A 20,746-nucleotide genomic window follows, 5' to 3' on the forward strand; every position below is an offset into this window, starting at 1 on the left:
TATTCCTCTCTCTCCATCCTCTGGAGGTTACCTGGACTGTGATATACATTTGCAGGCCTCACTGCCTGCATTCTTCCCCCAGCACTGTGACGGTCAGCATCTATTTCTTCCTTGTGACAAGAGGAGACCTTATCTCTACTTGTATTGGCTGCGTTCATTCCTCTGCCAGCTCCCAGGGACACAAGCTGGGATTTCTATAAGAACTATCATTAAATTTTCTTTTTACATTATGCCTCAACAGTGGTAAAACTTAGCCCTACATTTAGTAGTTTCTTTGCTTCCGCAGAGCTCAGTCTATGTGTGAAACAGGTCCTTCCCTCTCATGTTCTCTGCCTGCCTTTTGTCTGTAGAGAAACTTTAGCCAAGAACAAGTTTAATCAGAGAAGTGAAAAAATACAAAAGCAGAGGAAAACAGTCAAATGGGACAAAACAATAATAGTCAGGAAGCTGAGTCAAGGACCTTTAATTCTTCCTCCAGTGCTATAGAGAATATTCTGAGCCATCTCCTGTGAGCTGTCCTGTAGATACTGAAGCCCTTACCAGGTGCAGAAGTTAACTATTGATGCATAATGACCAGAGTGTAGCTATGACATAAGCTGCCACAATTCCAAGAACTGGCCTCAAGGAAATGGGAACAAGCCGGCCCTGGAACTGAAGATTAATGAACTTGAGACAATCAGGGTGACGCTGCTCAGACCACTGAGGACCAATCACCAGATGACAGTCAGAGCTGACTGTGCTGTTTCTGTGTGGAGTCCCTCCCTCTGTCCATGAACATTCTTGCCCACTGATTGTCAGTAAAGTGGGGGAAGTCAGCTTTTGGACAGGTGTCCACCCTTCCCCTACCCCTGTTGCTGGCATCCAAAATAAAACAAACTTTCCTTTCCACCAACCTGGCCTCTTTATGGTCTTTTGAGCAGTGAGAAACTGGACCCCACTTTTGGTTACGTGTGTGTGTGATGGACCAAATGTTCTGTGTTGTTGTTTAGTTACTAAACTCACGTTCGACTCTTTTGTGACCCCATGGACTACAGCCCACCAGGCTCCTCCGCCCATGGGATTTCCCAGGTAAGAATACCGGAGTGAGTTGGCATTTCCTTCTCCAGGGGATCTTCCTGACCCAGGAATCGAACCCACGTCTCCTGCATTGCAGGCAGATTCTTTACCACTGAGACACCGGGGGAGCCAGATGTTTGTGTCCTGTTTGTGCTTGACACCTGTTTGTATCCCTTCCCCAAATCCCTATGTTGAAGCCCCAATCCCATGTGGCTGTATTTGGAGCAAAGGAAATAAGGTTAATTGAGGTCATACGGTAGGTCATATGGTAGGGCCCAGACATGGCGGAATCAGTGCCCCTCTAAGAGGAGAACTAGAGATCCGTCCTTCCCTGCACACTCCGAGGAAAGACCACATGAGGATGTGGAATGAGGCGGCCAGAAACAAGAGAGGCAGAAGCTTCAGCAGGAACCAACCTACCCACGCCTGACCGCCACTCCCAGCCTCTAGGACTGCAGGAAAGTGAGTGGTCCGGCTGTGGTCCTTTGTTACACAGCCCAAGCTAACTAAGACAGTGTGTTTCGCTTTTCTGTAATTCTTTGAGAAGTTCTTTCGGAAAGGATGCATGAGAAGCACAGTTTCAGACAGTAAAGAATCTACCTGCAATGCGAGAGACCCAGGTTTGATCCCTGGGAGGGGGCAGACCCCTGGAGAAGGGCATGGCCACCCATTCTCGTATTCTTGCCTGGAGAATTCCATGGATAGAGAAGGAGTGAGTTACAGTCCATGGGGTCACAGAGAGCCAGACACGACTGAGCGAGTAACTTTATGCATTTTAAATGTCTTTATTTGGTGCTGCCACTTAAGCGCTAGTTTGGCTGGATCTGTAATTCTAGATGAAAAAAAAAAAAAAACAAAAAAACCAAGGACCCCACAGTGCCTGAGCACCTGCAGGGTGGGGGCAGGGGAAAGCATAAGCGGCTGAGCCCCAGGTTGGAGGCTAGAGCTGGGGTCTAGGAAAATGAGGAAGAGGGAAGGGGTGTGTGTGTGTGTTGGGAAGGTTGCTGATTGGAGGAGCAGTCATGAGTTTGGACTAGGGGGCTGCAGGGTGTCCACAGGAGACCCCCTTGGGCCCCGGGAAGCTTGGCTGTGGCTGGAAGAAGTCCTGTGACTCAGACGCAACCCCCACCACTGCTCATGTCTGCAACTCCATCTGAGGGACAAACAAGAGACCAGTGACACTGGTGGGGAGGGCAGGTTTGGTGCAGGGTTTGCACAACATCCCAAGGCTGCTGACGGTCTATGAGTTGCTGATACTAAACTGGGTGGCCCCTCAGTCCACACCCACCACCCACTCCTCCCTGGAGGAGCGGGGAGGGAGCACCATGTGCAGGAGAGGTCCTACCCCTGGTGCTTCTGCGTCCTCCCCACCTGGGCCCGGGACAGCCCACAGGCTGAGACCTCTGCAACTCAGGAGGAGGTGGGAGCTTGCCCTCCTGCCCCACCATGGGACTCAAGCCTGACGGTCATGGGAACTGGGGTCCCAGGCTGCCCCAGGCCAGGTGAGGGTCTGAGTCAGGGCACAGTGGAGGCCCTCTCGGGGCCGTGGGCCTGAGGAGGAGGCCACAGGGAGTGCTGACTCTCCGGGGAGCACTGGCCTGGGGCAGATGCACTGCTGGGGTGGACGTGCTGCTCAGAGGATGTGGCCAGGAGGGCGTCCACAGGCCACCAGCAGGCTCAGGAGAGGCAGTGTTGGCTGGCGGAGTCCCAGTGGCCACCTTGACCCTAAGGCCCTGCCTCATGGCCAGAGCCTGCCTGTGCCCTGCTCAGCCCTCCTCCCAGAGCACCCCAATGCCTCCAGTTCATGAGCTGGCCATGAGGGGCAGACACTCCCAGTGGGCCGTAGACGGACCAACCCCGCCGGCCCCCACAGAGCCAGCCAGGCTGGGTCTCTGGTCAGTAGTAGGCCTCGAACCAGGCAGCCACTTTCTGGAGGATGGCCTTGTGGTTGTCATACAGGGGAATGCGCTCATCCACCACCTGCCAGCGAATGGCCATCCCCTCGTCACAGGAGTACAGATGCTGTGGAAACAGAGGTGAGTCCTGAGTCCCTCCTGAGCGGCCCTGCCCTCACCCCCACACCCCGAGCCCATAGATGGCAGAAGGACAGTGGAGACCCCAAGACCTGGCTCCCAGCCCTGCTACAGACTGGCTAGCAACCGCTCCCTTTGCATTTCTACTGAACGGTGCTAAGATCATCCCCTTCAGGCACAAATCAGAAAATGCCTGTGAAGCCCCAGAAACCTTGAAAGGGTTGGGGGGGGGAGGGGGTAATAGCCTTATTCTGGGGTTTTCTGTCCTGCAGACAAGGCATGGGTTTTGTTTCCTGGGACTTCCTGGCCCAGTTCTGGATTCGGGGTCTGTAGGGGGGTCAAAGTACACAGGACGATATCCCCACAAGGGTGCATGAACCAGCCTCACCTGGGCACGAGCCTGGAGGCCCCAGGGTCCTCCTCTGCCCCACCCACCTGCTGCTGCCCTCTGGCCTCTCCCGGCTGCCCCCACGGACCCTCTGGTACAACTCAAACTCCACAGCCCCGTTCTCTGGTCCTGGCCAGCTCTGGCCCCAGGCCGGGGAACCCCTGAGACTCCTCCCTGAAGGCCCCAGGGCCACTCCGGAGCACCGATGTCCCCAGCCCCCGTTCCTCCAAGCCTGAAACCCAGGCCACATACAGAGTTCAGCCTCTTGAGCTCCATATTGCTCTGGTCTTGGAAGTGGATGCTCACAGCCACCGTCTCGATCCAGGCATTGTCCGTGTTCCTGGGGTCATCCACGTATCCTTTGTACACCTGGGAGGCAGCACAGGTGTGATGGACCCCTGATCCCCTGGCTTTCTCCCAAAGGGAGTGCCCCAAGCCTTCTCTGGGCCTGGGCCACTGTGAGCACGGCTGTCCACCATGCCTGAGCCCCACCTGGCCTCTCCCCGCCTCGTCCTCCTGCCCCCAGCACAGCCTTCAACTCGACTGACCCATCATAGGGGCTCACAGCCTCGCTCGTCACCCTCTTGCTCTTTGGCCTGGCATCTTGGCATCCAGACCTGCCTCGACTGCCCTTGGAAGGATTAAAAAGGATGGGTGGACCTTCAGACTAAGTAAAAGAAGCCAGATACCAAAGGCCTCACGCTAAATGATTCCACCGACAATGAATGTCCAGAACAGGCAAATCCACGGAGACAGAAGGCAGCCTCGTGGGTGCCAGGGACTGGAGTGGGTGGTGAAGGGGGTGACTGCTCAAGGGTACGGGCTCCCTTTTGGGGGTGACAGAACATTCTTGAACTAGACAGAGGCAGGAACCACACCAGGCTGTCCATGCACCAAAGGCCACTGAACTGCTCACTTCAGAATGGCTCATTATATGTTGCTTAGATTTAACCTCAACAAATAAAGTTTAATTATTTTTTACTAAGTAAAGAAAAGAGACGGTGATGCTCCTTCAGGGGCTGCAGCAGACAAACCACACGGAACTGCTGGGTTTGTAGGTCAAGCTGTAAATATCAGCAATTGCCTACTTCATCCTGAGATGCAACAGAGGCAGAACCAATGACTCAGACACTCACTTGGAGGACTTCTTAAATAAATCATGGCACAGAATGCTACGTGGTTGTGAAAAAGAGCAAGGTGGATTTGGAAATATAGACCTAAAACTATGGCCTTTGGAAATTCACTGAAAAAGCAAGTTCTGTCTTTGTGCCCAGCTGTGCTCAGGGCAAGAGTGAATGTGAGCTGGCCACCAGGCCTGCCCTGACCCAAGGGCAACAGAGGCTGTAGGCCGTCCTTGACCTCAGGAGGAGAAAGCCCAGACAGGGAAGGAAGGCGAGGGGCCCAGAGCCAGGTCACATGGTCCCAGTTCTCCCTCCAGGAGCTGTGGGCAGTGGGGCAGGCTCCCCACCCAGATCCTGCAGCCTGCCCAGCAGCCGGCACAAACACACACCCCAGGGCCCAGACGCACAGATGGGAGCAAAGTGAAGAGCCACCTCACCTCCATGCCCTGAGTCAGCAAGCTCTCAAAGGAAGACCAGAACTCTCTTCGCAGGACCTGCTTTAGCTTCCGGGGCAGCACCTCTCCTGGCTCCCGGGAGCCCTGAGCAGAGAGGAAGACGGGGGCAGGTGGGCAGGGTGGTTTGGGACCTGCGTCCTCTGGCCACCCACTCGGCATGGGCAGCGGGCCAGCCCCCTGGAGCCTCAGGCAGATGAGCCTCTGGCAGCAGCCGCCTTAGGGCCAGAGTGACATTGCCCAGAGCCCACTGTCCATGTCAGCCCGTGAGGCCAGGGTGTCACAGCCTTTGAGGGGTACCGGGCACTGTGGGGGAGCCAGCGCCCTGACCTCTGCCACCTGGCCACCAGCTAGAGGGCTGTGTCTCATCTGTGTGCATCCCCACCCCACCTCCAGCCTCTGATCCAGTGCACTGGGCTCCTGGCCACTCCTGACGCACCCTGCCCTGGACACGGGCCTGCACCTACACTCCCCTCTCCACCCATCTAGGGCACCTCTCAGCCCACATCACATCTACTGCTCCGGCCTGGGAGATGCCCTGCCCCGCACTGCCTGGGGTGGCGGGATCTTCAGCTGTCCCTCAGGGGACAGCTGCCCATTGACATTACCCAGGAAGATGCCCATTGTTAAGAGAGACTGAAGTGCTGGAGAAAGAGGTTGAAGGGTGCTGTAGAATCCTCTGGAGGAGACAGCCTAGCTTGGGCTCAGAGCCCCCTCCCTCACCTGGAGGGCACAGGGGTCTTGGCTGCAGAAGCCAGACCGCCTAGAGCCTGGAATCCTGGCTGGGGTCTAAAGACCCTCAGGTGGTCTGCCCCATGCACACGCATTAACTTGCTGCCCTCCCGGGTGGATGCCGGGAAAACCCAGTGAATTCCTGCTGAGCTGGGGTAGATTATGGACTTCAGGGGCAGGCTCGGGGAGGGGAGAGCTGTACTGGGACACTGGCCTGGGGCCTGCGGGTGCACGGTCCTCCTGCCTGGACCTGTCTGTTCTGACCCTAGAGTAACAACAGGGTTTGGGAGAACAGAAGGCAGATGGACAGGTCAGAATCCGAGTGGTTGGACCGCTTGGACGGGACAGGCCCAGCAGAACACACCCCAGTTATGTTGCCATGAGCCCATCAGTCCTGCAAATAGCTGCTGCCCCGAGCTGAGGACACGTGTATGCCCCGCCGTGCCCCCAGCAACACCGTCCTGCCCTCGGGGCTCAGCTTAGGCGCCAAGGCCAGGGTAGGTGCATGCCCAAGATGCCCCGCCCCAACCCTGAGCTCTGCAGGGGCAGCCCCAGCCCTGAGCCTGGTGCCTGGACCCAGCAGGTGCTCAGTCGGTGCTTACACTCCGAAGAGCACCTGAACCCATCTTCACAACCACCAAACGAAGAGCTACGAGAGAGCACTCCTTCTAAGGCAAGGACCAGCCTTTGTCTTTCAGAATGGGGACAGCATCCAAGCTGTCCAGGGCAGCGACTGCTGGTGGCTGGTGACCTGTCGGTGGCAGAGAAGGCAAAAGAGCGCGGGGCCGGGGACAGCGGGGGGCTCACCCCAGGCAGCATCCAGTGCTCGGAGGGGCCACGCTTCACCACCAGCACCTCCAGCATCTTCTTGACGCTCTTCCTGCAGATGGCACCATCCAGGCTCCGCCTCCAGCTGCAGGAGGATGCAGGGGGAAGGGTTAGCCTGCCCCTGCCCCCGCCTGGGAGGCCACCTGCTAGGCCACCAGCACCTGCTCCAGGGGAGAGGAACCATCTGCTCCTGTAACCTCCAGTCCAACCAGAACGGGTCAGCCTTGTTGGACAGTATTTTTCTACCAAAAGCCTTAAAGAAGCTCATGCCCTGGACCCAGCCCTTCCCCCTCTGTCACTCTGGAAGTGAAGGGTGAATTGGCATGGATCTTTGCATAGTGACAAAGTCCTCCCCAGGGGGCCTCTGAAGGAGAGGACCCACAGGGAAGTGAGTCAGCCTGCAGGGAAGAAGGGTTTGGGCTCTCCTGGCAGCACCCACATTCATCCCCTGCCCCACCACTGGGTGGCGCGCTGGGTGACACTGTGCTCATCGGGGGCTACTCACCGGGTGATCACAGGCTGCAGCGTGTGATTGGGGCCGAAGCAGCTGAGGTCCCCGCGGCCACGCAGTCCCGTGCGGCCCATGGGGTTCCTGGGTAGACAGGGGTCAGCTCAGCCCACCTCCAGCAGCTGGAGACCCCAGCCAGGGCAGCAGGCAAGGGCTCTGCAGGGGCTGTGTGCCAGCTCCACCCACAGCTGCCCTGGCCCAGGGTTCTTGGAGCTCAGGCAGCTCCCCTGGACAGGACAAGGGAGGAGGCCCAGACCAGACCCTAGAGCCCAAGGGCCCCTTGACCAGGCTGGGTGACTCTGCGTCATGCACTGGGGCTGTCCACTGCAAACCCCGCCTCTCAGGGGCTCCAGGGTGGGCGGCGGCTACCTTGGGGTGGGCTGGAGAGGAAAGGGGCCTCTGGGAGCAGAAACCAGCCCCACCGCAGACATCCCCCACAAAGAGCACCTGACTGACCATGGCACCGTGCTCGAGGGCCTCAGCTGGCCTGTGAGCTGGCATCGACGGTCCCCGCCTCTGCCTGTGACACTTGGCCCTGTTCTCTTCCTGCACACCATGTCCCCCACCCATGCCCTCCCCCGTCCAGGGCTGGGGACACTCCTGGTCACCTCAGTTTTCCTGCCCCACTCATCTCCACCACCCCGTCCCGCAGCTTCTATCCCAGTGATCACCCCTCCCTGTTCCAGAACGTTCCCAGAGGCCCACCACCCACCTCCTCCCGCAGGCAGTTTCCCTCAACAACTCCTGCTCCATGGGATCTCCAAATCCCAGCTGACTGTGATCCTATCCCTGGCCTCTGCCTGGTGTGCAGCCTCCCCAGCGACCCTCAGACCCCAGGCCAGCACACAGTAGGCATCCACCAAGGGCCTGCTGGGCCTGACGCCACAGGTCCCCTTTCGTCTCTACATTGATTCCACACCTGTGCAGTGGGGCATACCGTCTCTACAGCACAGACCTGGAAAAGTCAGCCCAGCAGCCCTTTAACATTGCCCCTGCTTTATTCTCACAATGGGGTCCATGTTTGACCCTGTCTCTACACCTCAGGAATGGAGGTCCTAAAGGCTGTGTCAGAGAACCAGGGCACAGTGCCCGGGCCAGCAGGCCCAGCTCACTGTCCCCACCCCTCCACACGTGTCCAGGGAGACGGCCAAGTGTGGGCCTCTGGGGTTGGTAAGAAAGTACTTTATGTTGATGTTTCTTTCTTCCATAGCTTGTTTGTTTTTATCAGAAAAATTTAAATCAACCCTGAATGTTCATTGGAAGGACTGATGCTGAAGCCGAAGCTCTAATACTTTGGCCACTTGATGCGAAGAGCTAACTCATTGGAAAAGACCCTCATGCTGGGAAAGATTGAGGGAAGGAGGAGCAGGGAAGCAGAGGATGAGATGGTTGCATGGCATCATCGACTCAATGGATATGAGTTTGGGCAAACTCCAGGAGATAATGAAGGACAGGGAAGCCTGGCGTGCTGCAGTCCATGGGGTCCCAAAGAGTTGGACATGACTGAGTGACTGAACAACAAATCAGAAAAACATCAACTTTGCTGGAGACGAAGCCTGACCCCAGAAGGAAAACCACAGAGGTGGCTGAGGAAGGCTGGAGAAGGGGGAGGGGGTGGGTACACTCACAGGGGGAGCCCGTCCCGCACTGCATAGACTCCATGGAAGCTGCGCCGGTCCAGCGGCCCGTCTACCGAGTTGTAGCTGATCTTGAACAGAGGTTCTAGGGCACTGGAAGGGAGAGGAGAGGTTGAATCCCCAACAGAGATGGCGGGAGGCAGAGTGGCCACAGTGACCCCTCGTCCACCAGGGGGGCTCCTCCCTGGCCACAGGCGCCCCCAGCCACATGCATCCCAGCATGTTCCAGCCCCCAGGGAGGATGGGGAGCCCACCCACGCAGGAAGCAGGGTACTCACTCCCCCACGGGGTCCACCAGGTCCTTGTCCTTCCTGTCGGCCGTGTAGAAGGGCGGGTTGTACATGAGGAACTCCGTCTGCGGGACACAGGGTCTCCTTGACTCAGACGGTCACCACCCCAGGCTGGCCGGCACCCAGCACAGCTGACTGCAGAGCCCCGGGAGCGCCCACAGGATGCGGAAGTCCGCGCTGGGCTGACCTGAGGACACACACCTGGGCCAGCCGTGGTCAAGGGGAGTCTCCCCAGGAGGGAGGACGGGGGGCTAGGCTGGACTCCAGAGGGAGGAGTCCCCTGGCAGAGACAGGAGGAGTGACAGCCCGGGATGTGCCAGGAAAACCAGAGACGGCCTGTGGGGGGCACACCCCCAGGCCTCCTCCTTCGCTCCCTCTCACTCTCCACCTCCAGCCTCCCCAGCACTCAGAAAGGGGATAGGGGTTGTTCTCTGGGGATGGGGGCTTGAGGACAAGCGGGGCAGTGGACCCTGTGTGGATAGCAGCCCCAGTGTCCAGGTTCATGGCCCAGCTCCACCCCTTGGGTCTCGTGGACCGCGCTTCCCTCTTCATCTGTCCCTCATGGCCTTTCGAGGCTGCAGTGGGTTCAGCTAGCCTGGGGCCCAGGCCACTCCCCCCAGGACACTGGGCCCCTGCAGCCTGGTGGGTAAGGCCAGCACAGGCACTCACCTCCCAGGGCACCTTCTCGTTGGGCACCGGGAATCTCAGGACAGAGCAACTCGGGTAGAGCAGGTGCCGGGCATTCACGTGGTAGGCATCGCCGGGGTCCTCCACCTTTGATCTGCTGTCCAGCTCAGGGTCCTGCCCCGCTGAGGCCTTCTGGGGTACTGGGAACGGGGACAGGGACAGGGCCACCCACTGAGGTCCTTTCCCCCAATTTTCCAGGCCACCTCCACCTCTCTGAGCCCACTTTGAACGCCAGCCCCAAAGAAAGCACCCTCCCCAGGGTCCCCATTACTACAGCCCAGGAGGACTGAGGCCTGGGCTCAGGCCCCCATTGCCTGCGGCAGCTCCCAGCAGAGCGTTTGGTAATCAGCAGGATGCATAAGCCCTTCCAGAAGCCTGTCTGGCTGAAAGGGCAGATGGCTCCTTTGGGGACAGCAACAGCCCAGGAGGGTTGCTCGTGACCATTTCTTGGCCAGCTGCAAATCCGGGAGCAAAGACGTGCTTTCTGTCACCCAGTCAAAGTGAGCGGGTCTCGGGTCTGCTGGACCTGATGCACACGGGGAGGTCAGGGGGCCTGGGCCAGGCTACCTCTGGAATCCCCCAGCCTGGTCAAGCCGGGGGACTTGGCCACGCTCAGCACATGTAGCCATGGGGTGAGTCATGAACCCCAAGGGTCTGGGCCTGCTCCTCTCCACCCCACAGACACCTGGACACAACAGAGCACAGGTGGGTAGAGACCAGCCGCTGGCACAGCCACCCACTCACCAAAAGTGGGGACACCTTCTTCCGAGCCAAAGCCACTGTCCCTCAGGGCCTTCACAATCCAGTGCAATGCTGTGGCTGTCTGGGCCACCTGGAACGCATGTGCAAAACAAGATTGGGCAATAGGTGCCCGCACACGGGATGCCCAGCTCCCCAACCCCCTCTTCCCCAGGCAGCCACGTGACACCCGGGGCTTGGCCAGGAGGGCCATTGGAACCGTCCCCAGAAGCAGAGGGTCCCAGCCCGGAGCCCACCTGCTCCTCCAGGGAGGCCAGTCTCTGCTCCACAGCGCCCGACTGCTTCAGAGTTGCCATTTCCAGCAGGTCCACTGTGGTATCCACCCTGCAAGAGGACACAGCTGAGTCCCACGGCTGACCCTGGGTCTGGGCGCGGAGAGAGCCTGGTGCCCTTTGCACGTGGGCAGCCTGCACATCCAGCAGCACAGGCTCCTTCGGCTCCAGTTTCAGGCTTCTTCCTCTTAATTTGGAAGGATTTACACTCAACGGTTCCATAGAGAATGAGCACCGCCTAGTGGCCCAGGGGGAAGACCTCGCAGCCAGCGATGCCCCAGGCTCACAGGGCCACCCGACAGCCGCAGGGGCGTGGCCGGCCAGAGGTGCAGGTGTGCCGAGGACACACACCTGCTTCCTCACCTCCATATGCCTAAAGGCTGTCAGTCACAAACTCAGGAGGGACAGAGCGGCCTCTGGGCAGAGGAGGGGACGCTGCCTCCGGGCACCAGTGGGGACTCTGGAAGGGGGAGGGGACACTGTTATTTGGGAAATGTTTGCTGGTTTTGGTCTTAGTTTGCTGCTGCTGCTGCTGCTGCCAAGTCGCTTCAGTCATGTCCGACTCTGTGCGACCCCATAGATGGCAGCCCACCAGGCTCCCCCGTACCTGAGATTCTCCAGGCAAGAACACTGGAGTGGGTTGCCATTTCCTTCTCCAATGCATGAAAGTGAAAAGTGAAAGTGAAGTCGCTCAGTCGTGTCCAACTCTTAGTGATCCCATGGACTGCACCCTACCGGGCTCCTCCATCCATGGGATTTTCCAGGCAAGAGAACTGGAGTGGGTCGCCATTGCCTTCTCCAAGAAGTTTGCTACAATGTAGGAATTGCATCCGTTGGGCCTATGTGTTCATAGGAAGAACACTTCCACAGCCAAGCATCCATCCAAACACCCTGGTCTTTTCCCCCGGAGTTTCTGAGCCACCTTCTCCCAGAGCCTCCTGCTCCACAACAAAGTGACAGACATTTCAGGGACCACAGGGCTGCAGCGTCAGCCCTGCAGAGATCCCCAGCCCCGTACTTGTCACTGATGTCCTGAATCTTCTGCTCTGGCCTCTGCTTCCGCTGGAACTGCTGTTCCTGCAGGTAGTTCTCCTTCAGGTAGATCTCCCAGGACAGGAGGGCCGCCTCCTCATTCTTCTCCAGCTTGTTCTCTGTCCGGGAAGGGGAGCCTCTGACCCACTGGGGGCCCCGCAGGGAGGGGCAGAGAAGCCCGTCCACGCCCAACCCCAGTGGGCTGGCGGGAGTCCAGGGGCCTGAGTGGACTGCATCTCCCCTCCCCCAGCCCGAGCTTCCGGGACGCTCAGAGGAGCTGCCCCCTGAACCCGGCTGCGCCCCAGACGCGGCTCTGGGGACCAGGGAGGGACAGCTTACTGAACTGCTTATGCCGCTTGGCGGGGATCTTCAGCACGACCCTCTTGATGAAGAGGTGCAGGTGGCTGAGGAGGATGAAGGGGGGTGGGGCGGGGGGCCTGCCCTGGTACTCCTCGATCAGGTCGTGGCGCTGGAACTTCCAGATCTGGTCCGTGCGCTCCTGCACCTGCTGGAAGGTGTAGCTACAGGGGGCGGGGAGCACTGGTTACCGGGAGCAGGGGCCCCGCAAGCTAGGTTATACCAACTGTGTCACTGCCTAAGTGTGCGCCGTGACGGCCCACAAAGGCACGCCAGGGAGGGCAACCCAGGCACAGGAAAGGCAGCTGAGCACCTGGGGGCCCAGAGGAGAAGGAAGAAAGAAGACCTAGATTTTAGAGCCTACAAACCTCGCTAGAGGACAAAACAGAGCTGCGTGTGTTGGGAGATGGATGGTGTCCTGCACTGGACCCTAAAAGGGTCTGATTCCCCTGAATCTGACAAACAGAAGGGACAGTGTCTTCAACAGGCCGACATGCTCATTCTCCACACCCTGTGTCTCGTGAGGGTAGATGTCAGCTGGCCCAAATCTCTGACAGAGGTCCTCAGAGGAGGGGAGGAAGGCTGGGCAGGGCTGAGACACAGCCACTGCCCACTGGGTCTCTGGCCTCTGTCTATCACAGCCCAGCACTGGGGCAGGGTCTCTCACTGTTCAGAGTACATGGTAAGTCAGCAAGTGGTGACCTCATCACCCTAGCTGATGAAGAGAAGAGAAACCGTGCCCAAACTGGCCACGGGTCCCAAGGGCCCTTCTGCAGAGGCCTGGAGGGGCCTGAGGGGGTGGCGATGCCCTGAGCCACAGAGTCAGCCTCCTGGGCACCACGGTCAGGGCTGGCCCTGTACGCCTGCTTTACATGGAGAGCAAAGACAGGTCATCTTGCATCACAGGATTCTTAACAAGTGTGACACACACGCGTCCACCACCAGAGATGACCTCAGCCAAGTTGCTGCCCATCATCCACCTCCCTCTGCCGGGGCGGGAGGAGTGAGACTTCAGCACCCCAGCCCATGGTCTCCGAGCACAGGGCCCGTGGGCTGCCCCCCACCAATAGTGCCCGTGTTGGACGCCATGGTCACCAGGTCAGCCTGGGTTGAGCTGGGTCCTGGGTCCCAGGCTCTGCACCATCCATACCGCCGTGGGCCGGGGGGAGGGGGGCGGGCAGGCAGTGGGGTGTGCAGCCCACACGTAGCACTCACTTGAACATGGCGATGAGCAGGTTGAGCAGCAGGATATTGGTGAAGAGCAGGTAGAGGCAGAGCAGGAGGACGGTCAGCCACTCGGGGAACATGGGCTCCTGCCGTGCCTGGTCGATCTCGGGGCACTTGGGCTTGTAGGGGTCCGTGCCATTGGGGCTGCACTGGTCTGGTCTGAAGTTCACGCCTGGGTCGGGATGAGGGGGCAAGTGAGTCCAGAAAGCCAAGTGGAGTCACAGGGGCCCTCGGGCAACAACCTTACAGGCCTGGACCCCTGCACATCTGGGTGACCTCAGCTGTCAGCTCAAGCCCAAGGGAAGCCCAGAGAGGGCCAACTGTCTACACCAAGCATCCTCGCGGGCAGGAAGTTCAGCTGCCAGGAAAGCCCAAGAGCCAGACCTGCACTCCAGACTGGCACATGCCTCCCTGGGATCCAAGCACCCCACCAGGGCACTTCCTGGGGGTATGTCATCCACAGGAGGGACTATGTCATCTAAGTCACAGGTCCTAACCCTGGGAGCAGAATGTGGCAGGAAAGACGTCAAAGAGAAAATGAACAACTGTCGTAAAGCAAAGGGAGACGTCAGAAAGGAAAAGTGCTGCAGAGGCGACATTTCTGTATGGAGCAAGTGATTACAAACCAAAACACAGCTCCACATTTGCAGAAAAGTAAAGGATACATAGTATTACAAAACATAACTATATACTCCGTGCATTTAAAAATCTGCGATAAGGGCTTTCCCTGGTGGTCCAGTGGTTAGGAATCTGCCTTGCAATGCAGGGGACATAGGTTCAATCCCTGGTCCAGAAAGATTCCACATGCCTCGGGGCAACTAAGCCTGTGCACTAAAACTACTGAAGCCCCCACACCCGAGAGCCGTGCTCCACAACTAAGGAAGCCAACACAAAGAGAAGCCCCCACACTGCAACTGGAGAGTAGCCTCCACTCATTCTATCTAGAGAAAGCCTCGTGCAGCAGTGAAGACCCAGAACAGCCAAAATTAAATACTTAAAAAAAAAGAAGAAAAAGACATCCGGATTGGAAAGGAACAAGTATTTGCAGATGACATGATCGTAGCAAGTCCCCCAAAAGGCACCTAAAAACTATTAGAACTAATAAAGAAGTTCATCAAGGTTTCAGAATACAAGTTCAATATACAACATATAATGTTTTTCTATACAGTAAACAATCCAATTAATAAAACAATTCTACTTACAACAGCATGAAAAAGAATAAAAACATTTAGGAATAAGTTTAACAAAAGAAGTACAACCTATATACTGAAAAGTAAAATATACTATGGAAAGAAATTAAAGATCTAAATACGTGGAAGAAATCCCATGTTTATAATCAAAATCCTCCTGGATGTTTTTTTTTGGAGAAATTGACTAGATCACCCGAAAATTCATGTGGACCCAAGGGACCCAGAGGCCAAAACAATCATGAAAAATAGAACAAAGCTGAAGGACTCACACTTCCTTTAAAGCTACACTAGCCAGGACCATGGTGTTGGCACCAGGACAGACACATAGATAATAGGAATAGAAGAGATAAACCCTTTTGTTAACAGTCAACTGATTTCTGGGTCAGGAAGATCCCCTGGAGGAATTAAACACGGATACAGGTGACAATACAGATGATTAAAAAACATTACACTGAGTAAAAGAGGCAAGACACAAAAGACACACACATGTGAAGTGTCCGGAAAAGGCACATTCTACTCTGATGCTGGGAAAGAATGAGGGCAGGAGAAGGGTGACAGAAGATGAGATGGTGGGATGGCATCATCGACTCGATGGACATGAATCTGAACAAGCTCCGGGAGACAGTGAAGGACAGAGAAGCCTGGTGCGCTGCAGTTCATGGGGTCGCAAAGAGACCGACATGACTTTGCTACTGAAAAACACCATCATCAATAGAGACAGTAGACAACAGGTCACCTGCAGTTGGGGGGGGGGGTGACTACTAAAGGGTATGGGGTGACTTTTGGGAGTGATGCAAGTGTTCTAAAATTAGATTCTGTAAATATACTAAAAACCATGGAAGTGGACACTTTTTACAGGTGAGTTTTATGGTATGTGAATTCATCTCAATGAAGCCGTGACAGAGAACAAACTCTATGTTCTCTCCACTCAAAAAAGGAAGACTTATGTCTGACTGCAGTGGGAGGAACAGAAGGAATCAGGTGGCATTTGATGGGGGAGGAGGGGGTGTCAGCTGATGCCCCAGGCCACATCCCCGACCCACTTTGATCTCCCTGCAGCTGCGAGGTACAGCCCAGCTGCGGCCAGCTGATGCCTGCCCCACTCAGCTGATGGGACCCCAAGTGCACCCATCTCTTTCTTCAGGAGCCACGGCCCCTAGGCAGTGTTGAGCTAGTGGGATGTGCCCAGTCCTCCCTCCTCCCACTTCTGTGACCCTGGAGGAACCCCACAAGGGTGGCACCTCCTTTTCCACAGCTGTCAGGGCCCCTCCTACCGTCAATGTAGGTTGGGAGCTGCCCGAAGATGGTGAGATACGAGTGGTAGACGGCCCCTCGGAAGATCCACTCCACTCGCGTCTCGTTGTGGATGAGGATAGCCTGCTTGGCCACCCCGAAGGACACGACCCACACAGCCAGCAGGAAGAGGAAGAAGAAGACGTCCTTCATCTGTGGGAGGGGGGCACCAGTTGCAGCCACACCACCCCACACTGTCCCTGCCCACAGGGGGGCCCCCAAGTGCCCTGCAGTGGACAAGACTCCATCAACCCTCACAGCATGGCTGCATGGAGCCAGGAGCTCCAGGGGACAGCCTAGAGCGGCGCTGGACACCCCATGAGGAGTAGGAAGGGTTGTGACCATGACCCAAGAAGGGGAGCGACAGGAGCTATAACAGGGGTCAGGAATGAGCTGTGATATCAGGGAAGGCTGCCTGGAAGAGGCAACATACAGGCAAGACCCGAGACAGGCACGCTAGGGTGTGGAAGCAGAGTGGTGACTTGGGGTCCCGTGGGGTGTGCTGTGCCCCGGGGTGGCTCAGGCCCCCCTTACCATCATTCCAGGGTGCTACAAAGTCCCCCTTATCATCCATCCTGGGGTGCCTTGGGCCCCCACTTACCATCCGCTTCACGATGATAATCTTGGGCCCCAGCGTCTTGCTGATGGTGAAGATGTGCATGAGCCGCAGGCAGAACATGGTGAAGTCCAGGGAGAGGATGACGCGCCCAGTGTATAGCAGCGAGGGCATGAGTCTGCAGGGGAGCAGGGCCTCAGCTGGCCGCCCCGGGCCTGGCCCTAGCCCCCTGCCCAGCAGCCCCGGCCCCAGGTACAGCAGTGAGGGCACAAGCCTGACAAGGAGCAGGGCCTCAGCTGGCCGCCCTGGGCCTGGCCCCAGCCCCATTGTGACCCCAGACCCCAAAGCACTAAAACTGGGTGTAAGTTCAGGAGCAGAGCCTCCAGGAGGGTCCGGAAGGCCACCCTCAAGGCAGAGAAGCTGGGCCTCCTCGTGGGCGTCCTGGGAAGCAGCAGGCTGGCCCAGCCCCTCCTGCTCATGAAGGGGTCACGCAGGGTAGACACGTGCCCTTGATGGACTGTGGAGAGGTCAGGGCCCCCGGCTGGGATGCGGGCACTCCCACCAGATAGCTCCCCATGGTGACAGAGCCCACGTCTCTTCTCCGGCTCCTCCCTGTCCCCGAGTGGGCAGGGCACCCTTGGCACAGACATATCCAGAGAGGTGCTGAAACCACGAGAGGACCCCAGCTCCCAGCCTCACCCCAGCCCAGCCCTGCGCAGGCTGCTCCCTTGATGGGACGGGAGGGCCACCTGGAGGGGAGGCCACTCACCGGCAGGTCAGCCCCGCAATGAAGAGCAGGATAGCACACACGTCCAGCTTGTTCCAGAAGTCACTGAAGTACACGATCACCGCCTTCCGCAGCCCGTTCCCGTCGGGGTCGTAGAAGAGCTGGAGAGGGGAGCAGGGACATGCGGGGCTGTGGGTCATCCTTCTCAGTTCCCCACCAGCAAACTGGCCTCACTTCCTGGGCAGCTGAGAATCGGGGAGGGGCTGCTAGCAGGAGAGGTGGCCCCGACTGAGCCCAGCTCCCCTCCGAAGAGGGGACCCCCACACTTTGCATCATCCTTCACAGGGGAGCCAGGGACTCGCAAAGTCCAGGACACCACTGAGTGATGTCACCCTTGGGGTGATAAGAGAGTTTCAAGCAAAAACCAATGCCTTGAGGGGGTCGGGTGGAGGAGGAGCAGGGGCAGGAGGGGCTGGCGGACCACAAGCCACACTTTCCAAGGGACCTCGCCCAGCTCTCAGCGCCCACATGTGGCTCACTGTGGACAGCATGGGGCCAAGGGCTCCATGAGAAAGTGACTGAGCCCAGGGTGCTCCTGGGGGTAGGAGGGTCCGCGGGTGGAGTGGGAGCGGGCTGGCCCACCTGCCGCAGCTCCTCGCACACCAGGGAGAAGAGCCAGACGTAGACGAGGTACTCGCAGCCGGAGGGCTGGGCCTGGAAGTCCACCATGAGCACGTAGGCAAACAGGCAGAGGAAGGCGAAGTAGGACAGGATGTTCATGTGGAAGACGACCACGGGCGCGCTGAAGAAGGCACGGACGCGGGCCGGGCGCCCCTCTGCCTGCAGCTGCTGGTTCCTGCGGAAGACGAGGGCAGGGGAGACCATGGCCGTGAGGGGCCAGCTCAGCCACAGGTCACACCACAGAAGGGAGGCCCAGGACTCGCGGCTGGCCACCCACCCTGCACGCATGGCTATGGTGGGGGCTCGGCCAGACGGCCCTGCAAAGAGGTCCCCGAAGGGCTCTCAGGTTCCTTTAGGGCTATCACAAAATCCTCAGGCCATGGTGGGACTTGCCCCCGGTAGATACTGGGCGATGGCAGTTCTCACCCCTCCCCAGCGTGAATCCCCTCCATCCTGGGACTAGTGGCAGCAGTGAAGACTCCCAGAGTGGGTATTTGGGAAGGGAGGTCCAGCCCTAATCCCCAACGGCCCTGCAGCTGGGCTGGCACCTGAAGGAGATGAGGCCGGTGTAGAGCAGCGGGAAGACCAACATGCACAGCACCACACGCCAGAGCCCATTGTCCACGCCGAGCTGGCCCCACCACACCTTGGTCAGGAAGGCCTGCGGACAGAGGGCGGGTTTCAGGGTGACGGGCCCCCCACCCGCCCTGACCCTGTGCTCCCTGAGACTCCCGAGGAGGAGCGACTCTGCAGGTTCAAGCACTGCACCCTGCCAGGCCCACAGGTGACGTGATTGGCAGTGCAGTGGGCAGCTCTGGTCCGGCCCTGAGTCTGCCAGCCCAGGAAGAGGCTCTGGGGGCAGGATCAGGCTCTCCTGGACCAGGCTCTCCCAGGCCAGAAAGTGGGGCTCAACCCGGAGCCGGGCTATATCCCCTTGCCCCACTCTCACCAGCTAGCCCCCTGAGCTCTCCCTGGGGGTGGCCAGTGTGGGCAGAACGCCTCCCCACCAAGCCCCTGGGATCCAACATGGCCAACTCAGGATGGTGCCGTGGATGTAGTGACAGAAGAGACTGTGCTCCAAGGAAGCGCCAGGGCTCTGAGGGTCCCTCCGGTGCAGTACACATGTCATGTCACCAAGGCAACACCAGAGTGTCCTGTGAGCTTCCATGTATCCCTCCTGAGACCCTAGGTAGCAGGGGTCGGGAGAGCTGAGGCCTGGCCCTGGAGGGGGCTCCCATCCTGTGCAGAGGTGAGCCACCGCCTTCACAACTAACCATCCGCTCTCACTCAGCATTGGCTCTCTCCTCAGCAAACAGGGAGGAGAGGGTGTGCCTGTCTGCAGCAGGTGACCGATGACCAGCGCCATCCCTGGGTCCCCACAGGACCTGACATGGTGCATAGGAGGCTGTGTCCACTCCTGCAGCCCAAGGCAGGTCTTTCTGGAAGGAGGGCCCCAGAATGTCACCTGGATGCCCCCGTGAGACACGAACTTCATGTCCTTGGCCTCCAGGGCCAGCTGCAGGCAGGTGGTCCTGCCCCAGGCCTCCGACACACGGACCAGCAGCTTCTGAGCCCTCTCCTCATCCTTCCGGTAGCACTCGGTGAAGACCCCTGGATGGGAGAAGTTCTCATCACAGCAGCCGGATCCTCACCAGGGGGAGCTGTAGGCAGTGGTGGAGCGCGGCCCCTCCTCACAGCACAGCGGGCACAGGGATGGGGCGAGGACCCCAGGGTCACCCATGAGGAGCCGGGCCCGGGTCTGAGGCTGTGGCCCCAGAAGCTCACCAATGGCTCTCTGTTCATACTCGTCCGCGAGCACCAGCATCTCCTCCAAGCTGTCCGTGTCCTCCTCCTCTTTGGACAACTCCTTCAGGATCTTGCTGCAGGCCAAGGCTGCCGCGATGCAGTCCTCGCTCTGGGTACCCCGAGGGAGCCACCATGAGGCTCTGGATGGTCCTGCCCCGGGACCTCCCACACGCCGCCGCCCAGGCTGATGAGAGCAAAGGCCCTGAGACAGCACAGGCTGCAGGGCGCGGACTCAGTGTGTGCTCCTTCCACATAAACCTCTGGGCTCACCCCAGGTCACATGCAAGCCCTGCTGGCGGTCAGTCTCCTGCAGGCCAGGCAATCCCCTTGCTCCCCAAGAATACAGACTAGACACAGACACTCAAATAGCCCTGCTGGTACAAGGCCCAGAGATCTCCAGGCATCTGGTCAACCCCATACAAGGAGCGCCCCCCCACCCCCACCCCGCAAAGAGGAGAAGCTGGGACCTGGCCATTATATGACCCTGTCCAAGGCCAGGGGCCTCACCCTTGGTGGCACCCCCAGTCCGAGGCACCAGAGGGGTGCCAAGAGAATCTCACAGGAGGCTCTCAATACTCAGCCCAGAGGCCCTGGGTCTGAGGGCAACACTGGCCCGGGTAAGGGGTTGGTGTCAGAGCCTGAAAACCTGAGTTTGGTTTTTCTGGCCAATAAGCCCCACCAGGCATACTCAAGGCCACAGTCAGGCCGGCTCTGTCGCCCACCCCGTCCCCCAAGCACCTTGGGAGAGGGCACACCTCCTAGAACCTTGGTGAGGGGGCAGGTTGCCAGAGCCTCTGCCAGGACCCTGAGGGAGCCGGCTCTGAGAGCAGCCTGGAAATGCTGGCTCAGAAAAGCAAGACCTCTCTGAGAAAAACTATGAAACTTTACTTTCCTGTTAAGAGGAAAGCCAGCTTGAAATACAGGAAAACCATGCGGGGAGTCCTGGCCTGCAGTGTTCCGTTTCTTAGGGAGCTGCCTAGCCAGTCCCCGCCATGGGTGATAAAGCCCCATGTAGGCCCGGTGACCAGGAGCTGCCTGGCCAGTCTCCTTCATTGGCAACGAAGCCACACTCAGGCCCAGTGACCAGGAGCTGCCTGGCTGACTGGTGGGAGTT

At 58.5% G+C, this 20,746-nt stretch overlaps 1 protein-coding gene across 3 annotated transcripts in view; it reads right to left on the reverse strand.

Annotated features, from left to right (window-relative positions):
- Positions 1-1,821: 1,821 nt before the first annotated feature.
- Positions 1,822-20,746, reverse strand: part of TRPM2 (transient receptor potential cation channel subfamily M member 2) — a 49,221-nt gene continuing 30,296 nt past the window's right edge. For all 3 annotated transcript variants that reach the window (XM_061167462.1, XM_061167463.1, XM_061167464.1), the window contains exons 14-33: positions 19,612-19,741; positions 19,292-19,437; positions 18,375-18,487; positions 17,788-18,001; positions 17,188-17,306; positions 16,464-16,596; positions 15,844-16,015; positions 13,368-13,551; positions 12,135-12,316; positions 11,782-11,914; positions 10,728-10,815; positions 10,477-10,564; positions 9,715-9,872; positions 9,034-9,110; positions 8,747-8,848; positions 7,116-7,202; positions 6,590-6,695; positions 5,036-5,137; positions 3,730-3,846; positions 1,822-3,078 (exon numbers count right to left, since the gene is read on the reverse strand). In XM_061167462.1, coding sequence (XP_061023445.1) covers positions 2,953-3,078; positions 3,730-3,846; positions 5,036-5,137; positions 6,590-6,695; positions 7,116-7,202; positions 8,747-8,848; positions 9,034-9,110; positions 9,715-9,872; positions 10,477-10,564; positions 10,728-10,815; positions 11,782-11,914; positions 12,135-12,316; positions 13,368-13,551; positions 15,844-16,015; positions 16,464-16,596; positions 17,188-17,306; positions 17,788-18,001; positions 18,375-18,487; positions 19,292-19,437; positions 19,612-19,741 — 2,577 coding nt within the window. In that variant the 3' untranslated portion in view covers positions 1,822-2,952. The remainder of the gene's footprint in view (positions 3,079-3,729; positions 3,847-5,035; positions 5,138-6,589; positions 6,696-7,115; positions 7,203-8,746; positions 8,849-9,033; positions 9,111-9,714; positions 9,873-10,476; positions 10,565-10,727; positions 10,816-11,781; positions 11,915-12,134; positions 12,317-13,367; positions 13,552-15,843; positions 16,016-16,463; positions 16,597-17,187; positions 17,307-17,787; positions 18,002-18,374; positions 18,488-19,291; positions 19,438-19,611; positions 19,742-20,746) is intronic.

The sequence above is a fragment of the Dama dama genome, chromosome 19 (assembly GCF_033118175.1).
Source record: "Dama dama isolate Ldn47 chromosome 19, ASM3311817v1, whole genome shotgun sequence".
NCBI lineage: Eukaryota > Metazoa > Chordata > Mammalia > Artiodactyla > Cervidae > Dama > Dama dama.